The sequence below is a fragment of the Salvelinus alpinus genome, chromosome 20, assembly GCF_045679555.1.
Source record: "Salvelinus alpinus chromosome 20, SLU_Salpinus.1, whole genome shotgun sequence".
NCBI classification, from domain to species: Eukaryota; Metazoa; Chordata; class Actinopteri; order Salmoniformes; family Salmonidae; genus Salvelinus; species Salvelinus alpinus.
The window spans coordinates 5094711-5113177 of NC_092105.1; the positions used below are offsets into that span (position 1 = coordinate 5094711).

The following is an 18467-nucleotide window of genomic DNA, read 5'->3' on the forward strand; positions in this document are numbered from 1 at the left end:
TGCCATATCAACGGAAGATTTAAAAAGAAATCAGCCTCACACATAGGCAACGGTACATTTGACAGGAGCCCAGTATTTTGTATAGACGTGTGAATGTTCTGCGTGCTCTGGGCAAAGGCTAATATAACGAAGGCCAGTTCAGCAATACATTGTGTCTTTTTTATCCTGGCCTTACAAAGTAGACAAGTATATTTTATTTTAGGAGAAGTGCGACACTTAAAGAGACGTAGTCTAGGTTCGGCTCGGCTCGTCTAGCCTCGATTAGGCTCGGTTGGTGCTGGCTAGGCTCGGCTAAGCTCAGCTAGGCTCGGCTCGGCTAGGTTCGGCTAGGCTAGGTTCGGCTAGGTTTGTCTCGGCTAGGCTAGGTTCGGCTACACTAGGTTCGGCTAGGTTCGGCTAGGCTAGGTTCGGCTAGGCTAGGTTCGGCTAGGCTAGGTTAGGCAAGGTTTGGCTAGGCTCGGCTAGGCTAGGTTCGGCTACACTAGGTTCGGCTAGGCTAGGCTAGGCTAGGTCCGGCTAGGCTAGCCTCGTTGAAGCCAATTACAACAATGTTGGCTATTGAGCAAACACCGGATGTTTTTTTTTCTTCTGTTGCTATCACTTGTTACTGTAGCCTATGCTATTTAATAAACTATAATATCAATCCACAGTCGACCAGGACGAGAATATTCTGCGCACACAGCTGTGTTGATTGGCCAGTGAGTGGCCAGGGCCTCGTCACACCAACAACTTGTTAATAAATCAAAACCTCTTGCACCACCGCCAGCTACTGGGCTCATAATTATGGCTATGAAAATAACACAAATATTTGTGACACACCCCCGGACCTAGAGCTAAGATTATATTTCTTTTATTTTTTAGGTTTTGTTAAAAATAGAGCCCCTAGATTTCAACCACATGCAGGGGTTGTGTTAGGCTGTTGACTCACCCTGTACCATGAGCTGCTTGAGGACCTCCTGCATCCTCTTCAGAACAGGAACTGACACCTGGTACTGCACCTGGTCCTGCTTAGAGGTACGGCACTGCCCAAAGAGACCGTCTGCAACACACAGCAGGACACATCAACATTGTTACTAGACACACACAGACAGACACAGTGCCCGAAGAGACCGTCTGCAACATGTACACACAGCAGGACACATCAACACACAACACACACACTGTCTTCAACACACACACACACACACACTGTCTTCAACACACACACACACACACACACACACACACACACACACACACACACACACACACACACACACACACACACACACACACACACACACACACACACACACACACACACACACACACACACACACACACACACACACACACACACAGCTTCTCCAGGGGGAAATCAATCATTTCCAGGCCCAGGGACATGTACTAGTCTGTGGTGACCTAAATGCCAGAACCGGACAAGAACCTGGCACTCTCAGCACACAGGGGGACAAACACCTGCCTTGAGGTGACAGCATTCCCTCCCCCAGATGCCCCCCTAGGCACAACTATGACAACATAACCAACAAAAACGGGTCACAACTCCTGCAGCTCTGTCGCTCGCTGGGTATGTACATAGTCAATGGTAGGCTTCGAGGGGACTCCTACGGTAGGTACACCTATAGCTCATCTCTTGGCAGTAGTACTGTAGACTACTTTATCACTGACCTCAACCCAGAGTCCTATGGTAGGTACACCTACAGCTCATCTCTTGGGGGTAGTACTGTAGACTACTTTATCACTGACCTCAACCCAGAGTCTCTCAGAGCGTTCACAGTCAGCCCACTGACACCCCTATCAGATCACAGCAAAATCACACTCTACTTGAATTCAGTCCCTTTTAGACAACTTCCTGGACAAAACGTTCCACTGTAATAGTGAAGGTGTAAACTTGGCAGTAGAAAACTTAACAGTATATATTTCCCCATCAAATCTAAAAATCTCAAATAGAAAAATTTAACAACAATGACAAACGGTTTGATGAAGAATGCAAAAATCTAAGAAAGAAATTGAGAAACCTGTCCAACCAAAAACATAGAGACCCAGAAAACCTGAGTCTACGCCTTCACTATGGTGAATCACTAAAACAATACAGAAATACACTACGGAAAAAGAAGGAACAGCACGTCAGAAATCAGCTCAATGTAACTGAAGAATCCAAAGAATGTAACCACTTCTGGGAAAAGTGGAAAACACTAAACAAACAACAACACAAAGAATTATCTATCTAAAATGGAGATGTATGGGTAAACCACTTCTCCAATCTTTTTGGCTCTATAACAAAGAATAAAGAGCAAAAACATATACATGATCAAATACAAATCCTAGAATCAACTATTAAAGACACCAGATTCTCCAATTACCTTGAATGAGCTACAGGACAAAATAAAAACCCTCCAACCCCAAAAAGCCTGTGGTGTTGATGGTATCCTTAATGAAATTATCAAATATACAGACCACAAATTCCAATTGGCTATAGTTAAACTCTTTAACATCATCCCCAGCTCTGGCATCTTCCCCAATATTTGGAACCAAGGACTGATCACCCCAATCCACAAAAGTGTAGACAAATTTGACCCCAATAACTACCGTGGGATATGCGTCAACAGGAACCTTGGGAAAATCCTCTGCATTATCGTCATTAACAGCAGACTCGTACATTTCCTCAGTGAAAACAATGTACTGAGCAAATGTCAAATTGGCTTTATACCAAACTACCGTACGACAGACCACGTATTCACCCTGCACACCCCAGGGCCGTGGGGTGAGACAGGGATGAAGCTTGATGTGAGGGTGTTGGTGAAATGGAGAAAGGTGGAGTCAGGCGCAGGACACAGAGATGAATAATATTCCAACACGGAACATAAAAATCCAAAACACCAGAACACGAACCCACATGACAAACAATAACGCACAAAACAGAGAGGGAAGCCAGGGGATTAAATAAGGAACATAATTAACTTCTCTAGCGTAGGGGGCAGCATTCGGAATTTTGGATGAAATGCATGCCCAAATTAAACAGCCTGTTTCTCGGGCCCAGAAGATATGCTATGCATATAACTGGTAGATCTGGATAGAAAACACTCTAAAGTTTCCAAAACTGTTAAAATAGTGTCTGTGAGTATAACAGAACTGATTTGGCAGGTGAAACCTGAGAAAAATCCATTCAGGAAGCATTTTCTTTTTTGGTTTGTAGTTTTCTATTCAATGCCATTACATTATCCATTGACTTAGGACTCAACATCCACCAGATGTCTTTAGAATGTGTTTCAGTCTTGTATATAGTCCGGTTTCCTTTTTCCTTAGTCTTGTATTCTGAAAAATGAGGAAGTAAGAGCAGTCTGAATGAGTGGACCCTAAAGTTTCACGGAGCTTTTTCTTGCGCACAACCCGAGAGAGTGCGTTTCTTGTTTACATTTTATATTGACAACGTTCACGTTCACGGGTTGCTCTGTTCACTGGCAGTTGAAGAAGTGGGAACCGTCTCACGTCCCCAAGAGAGGTTAATGGAATAGAAATCAGGTATAATGAAGACAAAACCAAACGAAAATGAAACATGGATCGGTGGCGACTAGAAAGCCGGTGACGTCGACCGCCGAACGCTGCCCGAACAAGGAGAGGAGCCGACTTCGGCGGAAGTCGTGACACTTGAGCCCCACCCTCTTCCACATATATATCAACGAATTGATGAGGGCACTAGAAAAGTCTGCTGCACCCAGCCTCACCCTACTAGAATCCGAAGTCAAATGTCTACTGTTTGCTGAGGATCTGGGGCTTCTGTCACCAACCATGGAGGGCCTACAACAGCACCTAGATCTTCTGCACAGATTCTGTCAGACCTGGGCCCTGTCAGACCTGGGCCCTGTCAGACCTGGACCCTGTCAGACCTGGGCCCTGACAGACCCGGGCCCTGACAGTAAATCTCAGTAAGACCAAAATAATGGTGTTCCAAAAAAAGGTCCAGTTGCCAGGATGACAAATACAAATTCCATCTAGACACCGTTGCCCTAGAGCACACAAAAAACTATACATACCTTGGCCTAAACATCAGCACCACAGGTAACTTCCATAAAGCTGTGAACAATCTGAGAGACAATGGAAGAAGGTCATTCAATGCCATCAAAAGGAACATAAAATTCGACATACCAATTAGGATCTGGCTAAAAATACTTGAATCAGCTATAGAACCCATTGCCCTTCATGGTTGTGAGGTCTGGGGTCCGCTCACCAACCAAGATTTCACAACATGGGACAAGCATCAAATTGAGACTCTGCATGCAGAATTCTCCAAAATATCCTCTGTGTACAACGTAGAACACCAAATAATCTATGCAGAGCAGAATTAGGCCGATACCCAAAATCCAGAAAAGAGCCGTTATATTCTACAACCACCTAAAAGGAAGCGATTCCCAAACCTTCCATAACGAAGCCTTCACCTACAGAGAGATGAACCTGGAGAAGAGTCCCCTAAGCAAGCTGGTCCTGGGGCTCTGTTCACAAACACAGACAGACCTCACAGAGCCCCAGGACAGCAACACAATTAGACCAGCCAAATCATGAGAAAACAAAAAGATAATTACTCGACACATTGGCAAGAAATTAACAGAAAACCAGAGCAAACTAGAATGCTATTTGTCCCTAAACAGAGAGTACACAGTGGCAGAATACCTGATCACTGAGACTGACGAAAACTTAAGGAGAGCTTTGACTATGTACAGACTCAGTGAGCATAGCCTTGCTATTGAGAAAGGCCGCCGAAGGCAGACCTGGCTCTCAAGAGAAGACAGGTTATGTGCACACTGCCCACAAAATGAGTTGGAAACTGAGCTGCACTTCCTAACCTCCTGCCCAATCTATGACCATATTAGAGACACATATTTCCCTCAGATTACACAGATCCACAAAGAATTAGAAAACAAACCCAATTTTAATAAACTCCCATATCTACTGGGTGAAATACCACAGTGTTCCATCACAGCAGCAAGATTTGTGACCTGTTGCCACAAGAAAAGGGCAACCAGTGAAGAACAAACACCATTGTAAATATAACCCACATTTATGCTTATTTATTTTCCCTTTTGTACTTTAACCATTTGCACATCATTACAACACTGTATATATACATAATATGACATTAGTAATGTCTTTATTCTTTTGGAACTTCTGTATGTGTAATGTTTATGTTTATTTCACTTTTGTATATTATCTATTTCACTTGCTTTTGCAATGTTAACATATGTTTCCCATGCCAATAAAGCCCCTTGAATTGAATTGAATTTGAAAGGGAGAGAGAGAGATACCCACTCTGACTCTGACTCATAACTGAGTCATAACTGAATGAAAATTATTCTGCGGTGATCCCAGCTCTCTATCCCTCTCTGATTCAGAAGGGTGGGGTTAAATGTAGAAGACACATTTCAGATGAATGCATTCTCTCTCCTCCATAGTGAACTCAGCCCTCTCCCTCCTCTCTCCTCCATAGTGAACTCAACCCTCTCCCTCCTCTCTCCTCCATAGTGAACTCAGCCCTCTCCCTCCTCTCTCCTCCATAGTGAACTCAGCCCTCTCCCTCCTCTCTCCTCCATAGTGAACTCAGCCCTCTCCCTCCTCTCTCCTCCATAGTGAACTCAGCCCTCTCCCTCCTCTCTCCTCCATAGTGAACTCAGCCCTCTCCCTCCTCTCTCCTCCATAGTGAACTCAGCCCTCTCCCTCCTCTCTCCTCCATAGTGAACTCAGCCCTCTCCCTCCTCTCTCCTCCATAGTGAACTCAGCCCTCTCCCTCCTCTCTCCTCCATAGTGAACTCAGCCCTCTCCCTCCTCTCTCCTCCATAGTGAACTCAGCCCTCTCCCTCCTCTCTCTTCCATAGTGAACCCAGCCCTCTCCCTCCTCTCTCCTCCATAGTGAACTCAGCCCTCTCCCTCCTCTCTCCTCCATAGTGAACCCAGCCCTCTCCCTCCTCTCTCCTCCACAGTGAACCCAGCCCTCTCTCTCTCTCCTCCGTAGTGAACTCAGCCCTCTCTCGTTCTCCTCCATAGTGAACTCAGCCCTCTCTCTCTCTCTCCTCCATAGTGAACTCAGCCCCCTCTCTCTCTCCTCCATAGTGAACTCAGCCCTCTCCTCTCTCCTCCATAGTGAACTCAGCCCCCTCTCTCTCTCTCCTCCATAGTGAACTCAGCCCCCCCCTCTCTCTCCTCCAGAGTAAACTCAGCTGTCTCTTTCTCTCCATGAAAAAGACATGAGTCACTTTTATTAATAGGACTGGAGGATAGAGAGAATGGGGGAATAGAGGGGTGACTGGATGGGGGATGGAGGGAATGGGGGAATAGAGGGGTGACTGGATGGGGGATGGAGGGAATGGGGGAATAGAGGGGTGACTGGATGGGGGATGGAGGGAATGGGGGAATAGAGGGGTGACTGGATGGGGGATGGAGGGAATGGGGGAATAGAGGGGTGACTGGATGGGGGATGGAGGGAATGGGGGAATAGAGGGGTGACTGGATAGGGGATGGAGGAAATGGGGGAATAGAGAGATGAAGGGGTGGGGGATGGAGGGAATAGAGAGAGGTGAAGGGATGGGGGATGGAGGGAATAGAGAGAGGTGAAGGGATGGGGGATGGAGGGAATAGAGAGATGGAGGGAATGGGGGAATAGAGAGGTGAAAGGATGGTGGATGGAGGGAATAGAGAGGTGAAAGGATGGGGGATGGAGGGAATAGAGAGATGGAGGGATGGGGGATGGAGGGAATAGAGAGGTGAAGGGATGGGGATGGAGGGAATGGGGGAATAGAGGGATGAAGGGATGGGGGATGGAGGGAATAGAGAGATGGAGGGATGGGGGATGGAGGGAATAGAGAGATGGAGGGATGGAGGGAATGGGGGAATAGAGAGGTGAAGGGATGGGGGATGGAGGGAATAGAGAGGTGAAAGGATGGGGGATGGAGGGAATAGAGAGATGGAGGGATGGGGGATGGAGGGAATAGAGAGATGGAGGGATGGGGGATGGAGGGAATAGAGAGGTGAAGGAGTAAAGGGGGTATGATGGAGACTGATACCCCATTTTATTGATCCCCAAGCCTTAGGTAAAGCTATACAGTGCAACGTGAATGTCAATACACACAATAGGCTGACTGGGGAGGTGATTTCACACAGTCACAGTCCCACGATAATATTTGTGTTAACTCTTCACAGTTGTGTTCTGTGGGTGTCACCGAGTAGACTGATACCACATTTCATTACTCCACATTGTTTAGGATTATCTAGTCTAAATATGGCATGATTCCACTAATTGTATCCATTTGCATCACTTTCAAAGAGGGACTTTTATTTAGAAGGCGAACCGCACATTCCACTATTGTGGCTAATCCTAGCTTCACAACACATAATCTGGTCCCAGAGTTGCCATGTCTGTGGTTTCCCCGCAAATTGGGCTACTTGAAAACTATGTCGGAGGTGAAAATGTATTGGTCGGAGGGTTGCAGGTGAAAATTATTGGTCGGAGGGTTGCAGGTGGAAATGTATTGGTCGAGGATTGCAGGTGAAATGTATTGGTCGAGGGTTGCAGGTGAAAATGTATTGGTCGAGGGTTGAATGTGAAAATGTATTGGTCGAGGGTTGCAGGTGGACATGTATTGGTCGGAGGGTTGCAGGTCAAATGTATTGGTCGGAGGGTTGCAGGTGAAAATGTATTGGTCGAGGGTTGCAGGTGGACATGTATTGGTCGGAGGGTTGCAGGTCAAATGTATTGGTCGAGGGTTGAATGTGAAAATGTATTGGTCGGAGGGTTGCAGGTGGAAATGTATTGGTCGGAGGGTTGCAGGTGGAAATGTATTGGTCGGAGGGTTGCAGGTGAAAATGTATTGGTCGAGGGTTGCAGGTGAAAATGTATTGGTCGGAGGGTTGAATGAGAAAATGTATTGGTCGAGGGTTGCAGGTGGACATGTATTGGTCGGAGGGTTGCAGGTGGAAATGTATTGGTCGGAGGGTTGCAGGTGGAAATGTATTGGTCGAGGGTTGCAGGTGGAAATGTATTGGTCGAGGGTTGCAGGTGGAAATGTATTGGTCGAGGGTTGCAGGTGAAATGTATTGGTCGAGGGTTGCAGGTGAAATGTATTGGTCGAGGGTTGCTGGTGGAAATGTATTGGTCGAGGGTTGCAGGTGGAAATGTATTGGTCGAGGGTTGCAGGTGGAAATGTATTGGTCGAGGGTTGCAGGTGGAAATGTATTGGTCGAGGTTTGCAGGTGGAAATGTATTGGTCGAGGGTTGCAGGTGGAAATGTATTGGTCGAGGTTTGCAGGTGGAAATGTATTGGTCGGAGGGTTGCTGGTGGAAATGTATTGGTCGAGGGTTGCAGGTGGAAATGTATTGGTCGAGGGTTGCAGGTGGAAATGTATTGGTCGAGGGTTGCAGGTGGAAATGTATTGGTCGAGGTTTGCAGGTGGAAATGTATTGGTCGGAGGGTTGCTGGTGGAAATGTATTGGTCGAGGGTTGCAGGTGGAAATGTATTGGTCGGAGGGTTGCAAATGGAAATGCATTGGTCGAGGGTTGCAGGTTTTTGGCCTACTTCTTATTTGCATCGCGGCCGACATTTTTCTTAAAATATATGTTTCACCTGCTGCTGCTGATTGTCAGGCAGTGAGGAGGCTGTTACTGAGTGACAGAATAACCTGACCACTGTGACTGACCCAAACTGAAGGAAAGCTTTGACTATGTACAGACTCAATGAGCATAATAGCCTTGCTATTGAGAGAGGCCGCCGTAGGCAGACCTGACTCTCAAGAGAAGACAGGCTATATGCACACTGTCCACAAAATGAGGTGGAAACTAAGCTGCACTTCCTAACCTCTTGCCAAAACTATGACCATATTAGAGACACATATTAATAAATAACGGGCGACAAAGCACAGGAAAACGACTTTACGCGCTCTAGAGCACATTAGATACACATTTGCTAAGAGGTTGTTTAAACTGCATTCTAATGTCGACTTTGCTTATGGAAAACCATATCAAGCGAAGGGTTTTACGCTCAGTGGAAATTTGAAATGGAAGTTATGGAACTCTTTTCCTTGTTATAGGCTATTTATTAAATCTGTTTTCCAGCTCCAGGTAAGCTAACAGTAACAGTCAGATTAAGCTACAGGTTAAAAAAAACTAAAAAACACTGTCTGTTGTTGACAAACATAGGCCTATTCAGTTCACATCCAATATAATTATTAATATTTGATTTAGTGATTGAAATTACGACCCCATCCTCAGTAGCCTATTGCAGCAGGGCGGAAGAAGCACTTATCTCGAAATCGCCTCTCTATTCATATGAAATAAATTAGTCTGTCAATTTGAACTAAGCAAACTGCTAAAAGGGGTTTATTTTACATCTTTCCTAGGTTATTGTTAGTTTGCTAGATGTTAGGTAGCCTATAGACCACGATAGGCCTACATCTCATTTCTGAAATGAGATGTAGGCCTATCGTGGTCTATAGGCTACCTAACATCTAGCAAACTAAACCGTGGCAAAATGTAAATACAATCATAAACCCAGATTTTAGTCAGTAGGCCTAGTCTATGCCTATATGTATATATTACCTTGACTAACCCCTGCAGATTGACTCAGGACCGGTACCCCCTGTATATATCTTCATTATTGTTATTTTATTGTGTAAATGTTTTTTACTTTTTTTAGTAAATATTTTCTTAACTTCTATTATCTTAAAAGTGCCATCGTGGTATTATTGTAAACACATCGTGGTATTGTAAACACATCGTGGTATTGTAAACACATCGTGGTATTGTAAACACATCGTGGTATTGTAAACACATCGTGGTATTATTGTAACAACATCGTGGTATTGTAAACACATCATGGTATTGTAAACACATCGTGGTATTATTGTAAACACATCGTGGTATTATTGTAAACACATCGTGGTATTATTGTAAACACATCGTGGTATTGTAAACACATCGTGGTATTATTGTAAACACATCGTGGTATTATTGTAAACACATCGTGGTATTATTGTAAACGCATCGTGGTATTATTGTAAACACATCGTGGTATTATTGTAAACACATCGTGGTATTGTAAACACATCGTGGTATTATTGTAAACACATCGTGGTATTGTAAACACATCGTGTTATTGTAAACACATCATGTTATTGTAAACACATCATGTTATTGTAAACACATCGTGTTATTGTAAACACATTGTGGTAATATTGTAAACACATCGTGGTATTGTAAACACATCGTGGTATTGTAAACACATCGTGGTATTATTGTAAACACATCGTGGTATTATTGTAAACACATCGTGGTATTATTGTAACCACATCGTGGTATTATTGTAACCACATCGTGGTATTGTAAACACATCATGGTATTGTAAACACATCGTGGTATTATTGTAAACACATCGTGGTATTATTGTAAACACATTGTGGTATTGTAAACACATCGTGTTTGTGTTTGTGCACATCGTGTGTGCTTGTTGGCAGGCTTTTTGTCTTATTTGTATTTTTACTTTGTCAGTGCTACTGATCGTAGTGGTGGCGCTTGGCTTTTTGACAGACGAAGACCCAAACAGCATTCCACATTAGGAGGAGATGAGAGAGAGGAAGGAGGAGATGAGAGAGAGAGGAAGGAGATGAGAGAGAGGGAGAGATAGAGAGGAAGGAGGAGATGAGAGAGGGGAAGGAAGGAGATGAGAGAGGAAGGAGGAAATGAGAGAGAGAGAGAAGGAGGAGAGGAGAGAGAGGAAGGAGGAGATGAGAGAGTGCGAGGAAGGAGATGAGTGAGAGGAAGGAGGAGATGAGAGAGGAAGGAGGAAATGAGAACGGGGAAAGAGGAGATGAGCGAGGGGAAGGAGGAGATGAGAGAGTGCGAGGAAGGAGATGAGTGAGAGGAAGGAGGAGATGAGAGAGGAAGGAGGAAATGAGAACGGGGAAAGAGGAGATGAGCGAGGGGAAGGAGGAGATGAGAGAGAAAGAGAGAGGAAGGAGGTAATGAGAAAGGGGAAAGAGGAGATGAGAGAGAGGAAGGAGGAGATGAGAGAGAGAGAGGAAGGAGGAGGAGATGAGAGAGAGAGAGTGAGAGGAAGGAGGAGATGAGAAAGAGGAAGGCGGAGATGAGAGAGAGAGAGTGAGAGGAAGGAGGAGATGAGAGAGAGAGAGAGAGAGAGGGAGAGAGAGAGAGAGAGAGAGAGAGAGAGAGAGAGAGAGAGAGAGAGAGAGAGAGAGAGGAAGGAGGAGGAGATGAGAGAGAGTGGAAGGAGGAGATGAGAGAGGGAGGAAGGAGGAGATGAGAGAGGGAGAGAAAGAGGAAGGAGGAGATGAGAATGAGAGAGAGAGGAAGGAGGAGAGAGAGAGGGATGAGAAAGGAAGAGTGAGTGTGTACGTATGTGTGGAGGAGTAGTGTGTAAGCACTAGTGATTCATCCTCTTTCTGAGGAGCAGAGAGATAAAGAGAGAAGGAGAGAGAGAGAGGAAAGCGAGAGAGAAGGAGAGAGAGAGGAAAGTGAGAGAGAAGGAGAGAGAGAGAGGAAAGTGCGAGAGAAGGAGAGACAGAGAGGAAAGAGAGAGAAGGAGAGAGAGAGAGGAAAGCGAGAGAGGAGAGAGAGAGAGGAGAGAGAGAGAGAGAGGAAAGCGAGAGATAAGGAGAGAGAGAGAGGAAAGCGAGAGAGAAGGAGAGACAGAGAGGAAAGCGAGAGAGAAGGAGAGAGAGAGAGGAAAGCGAGAGAGAAAGAGAGACAGAGAGGAAAGCGAGAGAGAAGGAGAGAGAGAGAGGAAAGCGAGAGAGAAGGAGAGACAGAGAGGAAAGCGAGAGAGAAGGAGAGACAGAGAGGAAAGCGAGAGAGAAGGAGAGACAGAGAGGAAAGCGAGAGAGAAGGAGAGAGAGAGAGAGGAAAGCGAGAGAGAAGAAGAGACAGAGTGGAAAGCGAGAGAGAAGGAGAGACAGAGAGGAAAGCGAGAGAGAAGGAGAGACAGAGAGGAAAGCGAGAGAGAAGGAGAGAGAGAGAGGAAAGCGAGAGAGAAGGAGAGACAGAGAGGAAAGCGAGAGAGAAGGAGAGACAGAGAGGAAAGCGAGAGAGAAGGAGAGAGAGAGAGGAAAGCGAAAGAGAAGGAGAGACAGAGAGGAAAGCGAGAGAGAAGGAGAGAGAGAGAGGAAAGCGAGAGAGAAGGAGAGAGATTGTGGGGGCGTTGATCCAGCTGCCTAGCTGCTATCAGCCTGATGATTTCACCGTTGCCAGGGAGACGATATGTGGTGTTGAAGAGGAGCTTTGATGAGGCTGAGGAGAGGAGAGGGAGGGAATGACGGAGGAGAGGGATGGAGGGAATGACGGAGGAGAGGGAGGGAGGGAGGGAATGACGGAGGAGAGGGAGGGAGGGAATGACAGAGGAGAGGGAGGGAATGAGGGAGTGACGGAGGGAGTGATGGAGGAGAGGGATGGAGGGAATGACGGAGGAGAGGGAGAGAAGGAGGGAGTGACGGAGAAGAGGGAGGGAGGGAGTGACGGAGGAGAGGGAGGGAGTGAGGGAGGGAATGAGGGAGGGAATGAGGGAGGGAATGAGGGAGGGAGTGACGGAGAAGAGGGATGGAGGGAGGGAGTGACGGAGAAGAGGGAGGGAGGGAGTGAAGGAGGAGAGGGAGGGAGTGAGGGAGGGAAAGAGGGAGGGAATGAGGGAGGGAATGACGGAGAAGAGGGAGGGAGGGAGTGACGGAGGAGAGGGAGGGAGTGAGGGAGGAGATGGAGGGAATGAGGGAGGGTGTGACGGAAGAGAGGGAGGAGGGAGATGTGGCCTGTGCGTGTCTACCCCTCCCTAATACACGACAACAATAAACACAAACACACACGCACACACGCACACACACATAAACACACTCATCACCATAATATGGCATACACCGTAACACACAGGGTAGTCCGTGCAAATTCAAATGGATTGTCGTTCAATTTCAATGCTGAAACACATCTAGATACAGTATCAGTATGTATTAACTCAGCCACACACCTTATCCCACATACTGTAGACAGTATCAGTATGTATTAACTTCTTATGGCTGCAGGGGGCGTATTGAGTAACTGGAAAGAGGTGCCCATTTTCAAACGGCCTCGTACTCAATTCTTGCTCGTACAATATGCATATTATTATTACTATTGGATAGAAAACACTCTCTAGTTTCTAAAACCGTTTGAATTATTTCTCTAAGTGAAACAGAACTCCTTTTACAGACCATTTCCTATCCGGAAGTGAGATTTCCAAAAGCGATGTCTCTCTTCAAGAGCTTGTCTATAAAAGGGCATGTCACTTAGGACTGTAGAAACACGTCATACACCTTCCCCTGGGTGTCATGCGGAAGTGAGAGCAGAAATGACTTGATTATCTCGTTCTGGGATTGAATACAACCTCTTGGAGTGAGAGGTGCGCCATTATTTTCTTTTTGAAGGCGCGAAGTTCGACCTGGAGTCGCCTCCTGGAAAACCGTCGTTAAAGGTGAATATGATCTCCGGATTCGATTTTATTTGATACAAGTCACAATATCATCCTAAAGTATGTTTTTTCAATATAGTTTAATTATATTATTGAAATTTATTCGGGACTTAGACGTGATGCTTTGGAGGAATTTGTTCAAGAAGGAGAGGTTAGCGCCGCACGGCCAGTGTGCTTGCTAATCCAAGAGGGAAATAGTTCGTTCTGGATCCAAACAAAGACGGTTCTGAAGAAAGGACCCCTTGTACAACATTCTGATGGAAGATCAACAAAGATAAGGACCCAATTTGGGATGCGATTTCATATATCTGTCGAACTGTGCTATCGCTACCGTTTGTCTTGAATCAATGCTGCTGTATGTTAGCTATTGTAGTAAGCTAATATAACGATATATTGTGTTTTCGCTGTAAAACACTTCAAAAATCGGAAATATTGGCTGTATTCACAAGATCTTTGTCTTTCATTAGCTATCCACCATATATTTTTCTGAAATGTTTTATGATGAGTAATTAGGTAGTTGACGTTGGTGTCTGTATTTACTCTGGCTACTCCCGTGCGATTTCTGACTGTAGCTATGATGGTAGCTATGATGGTAGCAGTAATGTAAAACTGATTTATAGCTCAAATATGCACATTTTTCGAACAAAACATAGATTTATTGTGTAACATGTTATAGGACTGTCATCTGAGGGAGTTTTTTCTAGGTTATTTAGGTTGGTTCTAGGTTAGTTAGGTTGGCTTTGTGCATGCTACCTGCATGCTACCGTTGCTGTGAAAAATGTCTGTCTGTCTTTTGTATTTGGTGGTGAGCTAACATAAATATACGTGGTGTTTTCGCTGTAAAACATTAAAAAAATCGGAAATATTGGCTGTATTCACAAGATCTTTGTCTTTCATTTGCTATCCACCATATATTTTTCTGAAATGTTTTATGATGTGTAATTAGGTAGTTGACGTTGGTGTCTGTATTTACTCTGGCTACTCCCGTGCTATTTCTGACTGTAGCTATGATGCTACCTGCATGCTACCGGTGCTGTGAAAAATGTCTGTCCTCTTTTGTATTTGGTGGTGAGCTAACATAAATATACGTGGTGTTTTTGCTGTAATACATTGAAAAAATCGGACATGTTGGCTGGATTCACAAGATGTTTATCTTTCAAATGCTGTATTGGACTTGTTAATGTGTGAAAGTTAAATATTAAAAAAAAATAGATTTTGAATTTCGCGCCCTGCACTTGAGCTGGATGTTGTCATAGGTGTACCGGCGTCGGGCTTGCAGCCATAACAGGTTTTAACTCAGCCACACACCTTATCCCACATACTGTAGACAGTATCAGTATGTGTTAACTCAGCCACACACCTTATCCCACATACTGTAGACAGTATCAGTATGTATTAACTCAGCCACACACCTTATCCCACATACTGTAGACAGTATCAGTATGTATTAACTCAGCCACACACCTTATCCCACATACTGTAGACAGTATCAATATGTATTAACTCAGCCACACACCTTATCCCACATACTGTAGACAGTATCAATATGTATTAACTCAGCCACACACCTTATCCCACATACTGTAGACAGTATCAGTATGTATTAACTCAGCCACACACCTTATCCCACATACTGTAGACAGTATCAGTATGTATTAACTCAGCCACACACCCTATCCCACATACTGTAGCCTCCTCACCACAACACACACACACACATCATAACACTGAGCCAATCAGCAGAGATATACTCATCACCATAATATGGCATACACCGTAACACACAGGGTAGTCCGTGCAAATTCAAAATAGCATAGCCTTGCTATTGAGAAAGGCCGCCGTAGGCAGACATGGCTCTCAAGAGAAGACAGGCTATGTGCTCACTGCCCACAAAATGAGGTGGAAACTGAGCTGCACTTCCTAACCTCCTGCCCAATGTATGACCATATTAGAGAGACATATTTCCCTCAGATTACACAGATCCACAAAGAATTCGAAAACAAATCCAATTTTGATAAACTCCCATATCTACTGGGTGAAATTCCACAGTGTGCCATCACAGCAGCAAGATTTGTGACCTGTTGCCACAAGAAAAGGGCAACCAGTGAAGAACAAACACCATTGTAAATACAACCCATATTTATGCTTATTTATTTTAACTTGTGTGCTTTAACCATTTGTACATTGTTACAACACTGTATATATATAATATGACATTTGTAATGTCTTTTTTGTTTTGAAACTTCTGTATGTGTAATGTTTACTGTTAATTTGTATTGTTTATTTCACTTTTGTATATTATCTACCTCACTTGCTTTGGCAATGTTAACACATGTTTCCCATGCCAATAAAGCCCCTTGAATTGAATTGAATTGATATATCCACTAAACAGATCCAAAATATGATTCAGCAGTGGTACCTATCTAGCTAAGGTTATGTGTCTGTGGTACCTATCTAGCTAAGGTTATGTGTCTGTGGTACCTAGCTAGCTAAGGTTATGTGTCTGTGGTACCTAGCTAGCTAAGATTATGTGTCTGTCTTACCTATCTAGCTAAGGTTATGTGTCTGTCGTACCTAGATAGCTAAGGTTATGTGTCTGTGGTACCTAGCTAGCTAAGGTTATGTGTCTGTGGTACCTAGCTAGTTAAGGTTATGTGTCTGTGGTACCTAGCTAGCTAAGGTTATGTGTCTGTGGTACCTAGCTAGCTAAGGTTATGTGTCTGTGGTACCTAGATAGCTAAGGTCATGTGTCTGTCAAATGTGCAATTTACTAGAGAAGAAATCTATCAACAGGAACTGAATAACTGTAATGTCCTAATGTTTCTCAGAGTCGTGGCTGAATAACATTTAATATTTTAGCAGACGCTCTTATCCAGAGCGGCTTACAGTTGTGAGTGACATACATTTTCATACTTTTCCCTTACTGGTCCCCCGTGGGAATCGAACCGACAACCCTAGCGCTCCAAGAGCCATGCTCTACCAACTGAGTTACACGGGAACTGTCACGCCCTGACCATAGATTGCTTTGTATGTGTCTATGTTTTGTTTGGTCAGGGTGTGATCTGAGTGGGCATTCTATGTTGTATGTCTAGGTTGTCTATTTCTGTGTTTGGCCTGGTGTGGTTCCCAATCAGAGGCAGCTGTCTATCGTTGTCTCTGATTGGGAGCTATATTTAGGTAGCCTGTTTTCCATTTTGGTTGTGGGTGATTGTTTTCTGTTAAGTGTATGTTCACCTGGCAGAACTGTTTCATTTTCCCTGGTTGTTGTTTTGTGTAGTGTTCAGTTTTAATTAAATATGACAAAAATTTACCACGCTGCATTTTGGTCCTCCTCTCCTTCCACCAACGAGAATCGTTACAGGAACAACATGGGATAATATACACCTCATTCTCTCTCAAATATTAAATGAAGTCTGAAGTGTTTTGCTCGTCTGAGTTAGAATTCCTCATGAATAAGCTGCAGATCATACTATTTACCGAGAGAGCTTTCATCAATAACGAGCGGTATAAAGGCCACTCAACGAGCTGTATAAAGGCCACTCAACGAGCTGTATAAAGGCCACTCAACGAGCTGTATAAAGGCCACTCAACGAGCTGTATAAAGGCCACTCAACGAGCTGTATAAAGGCCACTCAACGAGCTGTATAAAGGCCACTCAACGAGCTGTATAAAGGCCACTCAACGAGCTGTATAAAGGCCACTCAACGAGCTGTATAAAGGCCACTCAACGAGCTGTATAAAGGCCACTCAACGAGCTGTATAAAGGCCACTCAACGAGCTGTATAAAGGCCACTCAACAAGCTGTATAAAGGCCACTCAACGAGCTGTATAAGGCCACTCAACGAGCTGTATAAAGGCCACTCAACGAGCTGTATAAAGGCCACTCAACGAGCTGTATAAAGGCCACTCAACGAGCTGTATAAAGGCCACTCAACGAGCTGTATAAAGGCCACTCAACGAGCTGTATAAAGGCCACTCAACGAGCTGTATAAAGGCCACTCAACGAGCTGTATAAAGGCCACTCAACGAGCTGTATAAAGGCCACTCAACGAGCTGTATAAAGGCCACTCAACGAGCTGTATAAAGGCCACTCAACGAGCTGTATAAAGGCCACTCAACGAGCTGTATAAGGCCACTCAACGAGCTGTATAAAGGCCACTCAACGAGCTGTATAAAGGCCACTCAACAAGCTGTATAAAGGCCACTCAACGAGCTGTATAAAGGCCACTCAACGAGCTGTATAAAGGCCACTCAACGAGCTGTATAAAGGCCACTCAATAAGCTGTATAAAGGCCACTCAACGAGCTGTATAAAGGCCACTCAACGAGCTGTATAAAGGCCACTCAACGAGCTGTATAAAGGCCACTCAACGAGCTGTATAAAGGCCACTCAACGAGCTGTATAAAGGCCACTCAACGAGCTGTATAAAGGCCACTCAACGAGCTGTATAAAGGCCACTCAACGAGCTGTATAAGGCCACTCAACGAGCTGTATAAAGGCCACTCAACGAGCTGTATAAAGGCCACTCAACAAGCTGTATAAAGGCCACTCAACGAGCTGTATAAAGGCCACTCAACGAGCTGTATAAAGGCCACTCAACGAGCTGTATAAAGGCCACTCAACAAGCTGTATAAAGGCCACTCAACGAGCTGTATAAAGGCCACTCAACGAGCTGTATAAAGGCCACTCAACGAGCTGTATAAAGGCCACTCAATGAGCTGTATAAAGGCCACTCAACGAGCTGTATAAAGGCCACTCAATGAGCTGTATAAAGGCCACTCAACGAGCTGTATAAAGGCCACTCAACGAGCTGTATAAAGGCCACTCAATGAGCTGTATAAAGGCCACTCAACGAGCTGTATAAAGGCCACTCAACGAGCTGTATAAAGGCCACTCAACGAGCTGTATAAAGGCCACTCAACGAGCTGTATAAAGGCCACTCAACAAGCTGTATAAAGGCCACTCAACGAGCTGTATAA

General features: G+C 44.8%; 1 protein-coding gene across 1 annotated transcript in view; it reads right to left on the reverse strand.

Moving 5' to 3' along the window:
- Positions 1 to 18467, reverse strand: part of LOC139546223 (receptor-type tyrosine-protein phosphatase-like N) — a 150201-nt gene that overhangs the window by 116912 nt on the left and 14822 nt on the right. Inside the window, exon 3 of the mRNA XM_071354351.1 lies at positions 929 to 1039. Coding sequence (XP_071210452.1) covers positions 929 to 1039 — 111 coding nt within the window. The remainder of the gene's footprint in view (positions 1 to 928; positions 1040 to 18467) is intronic.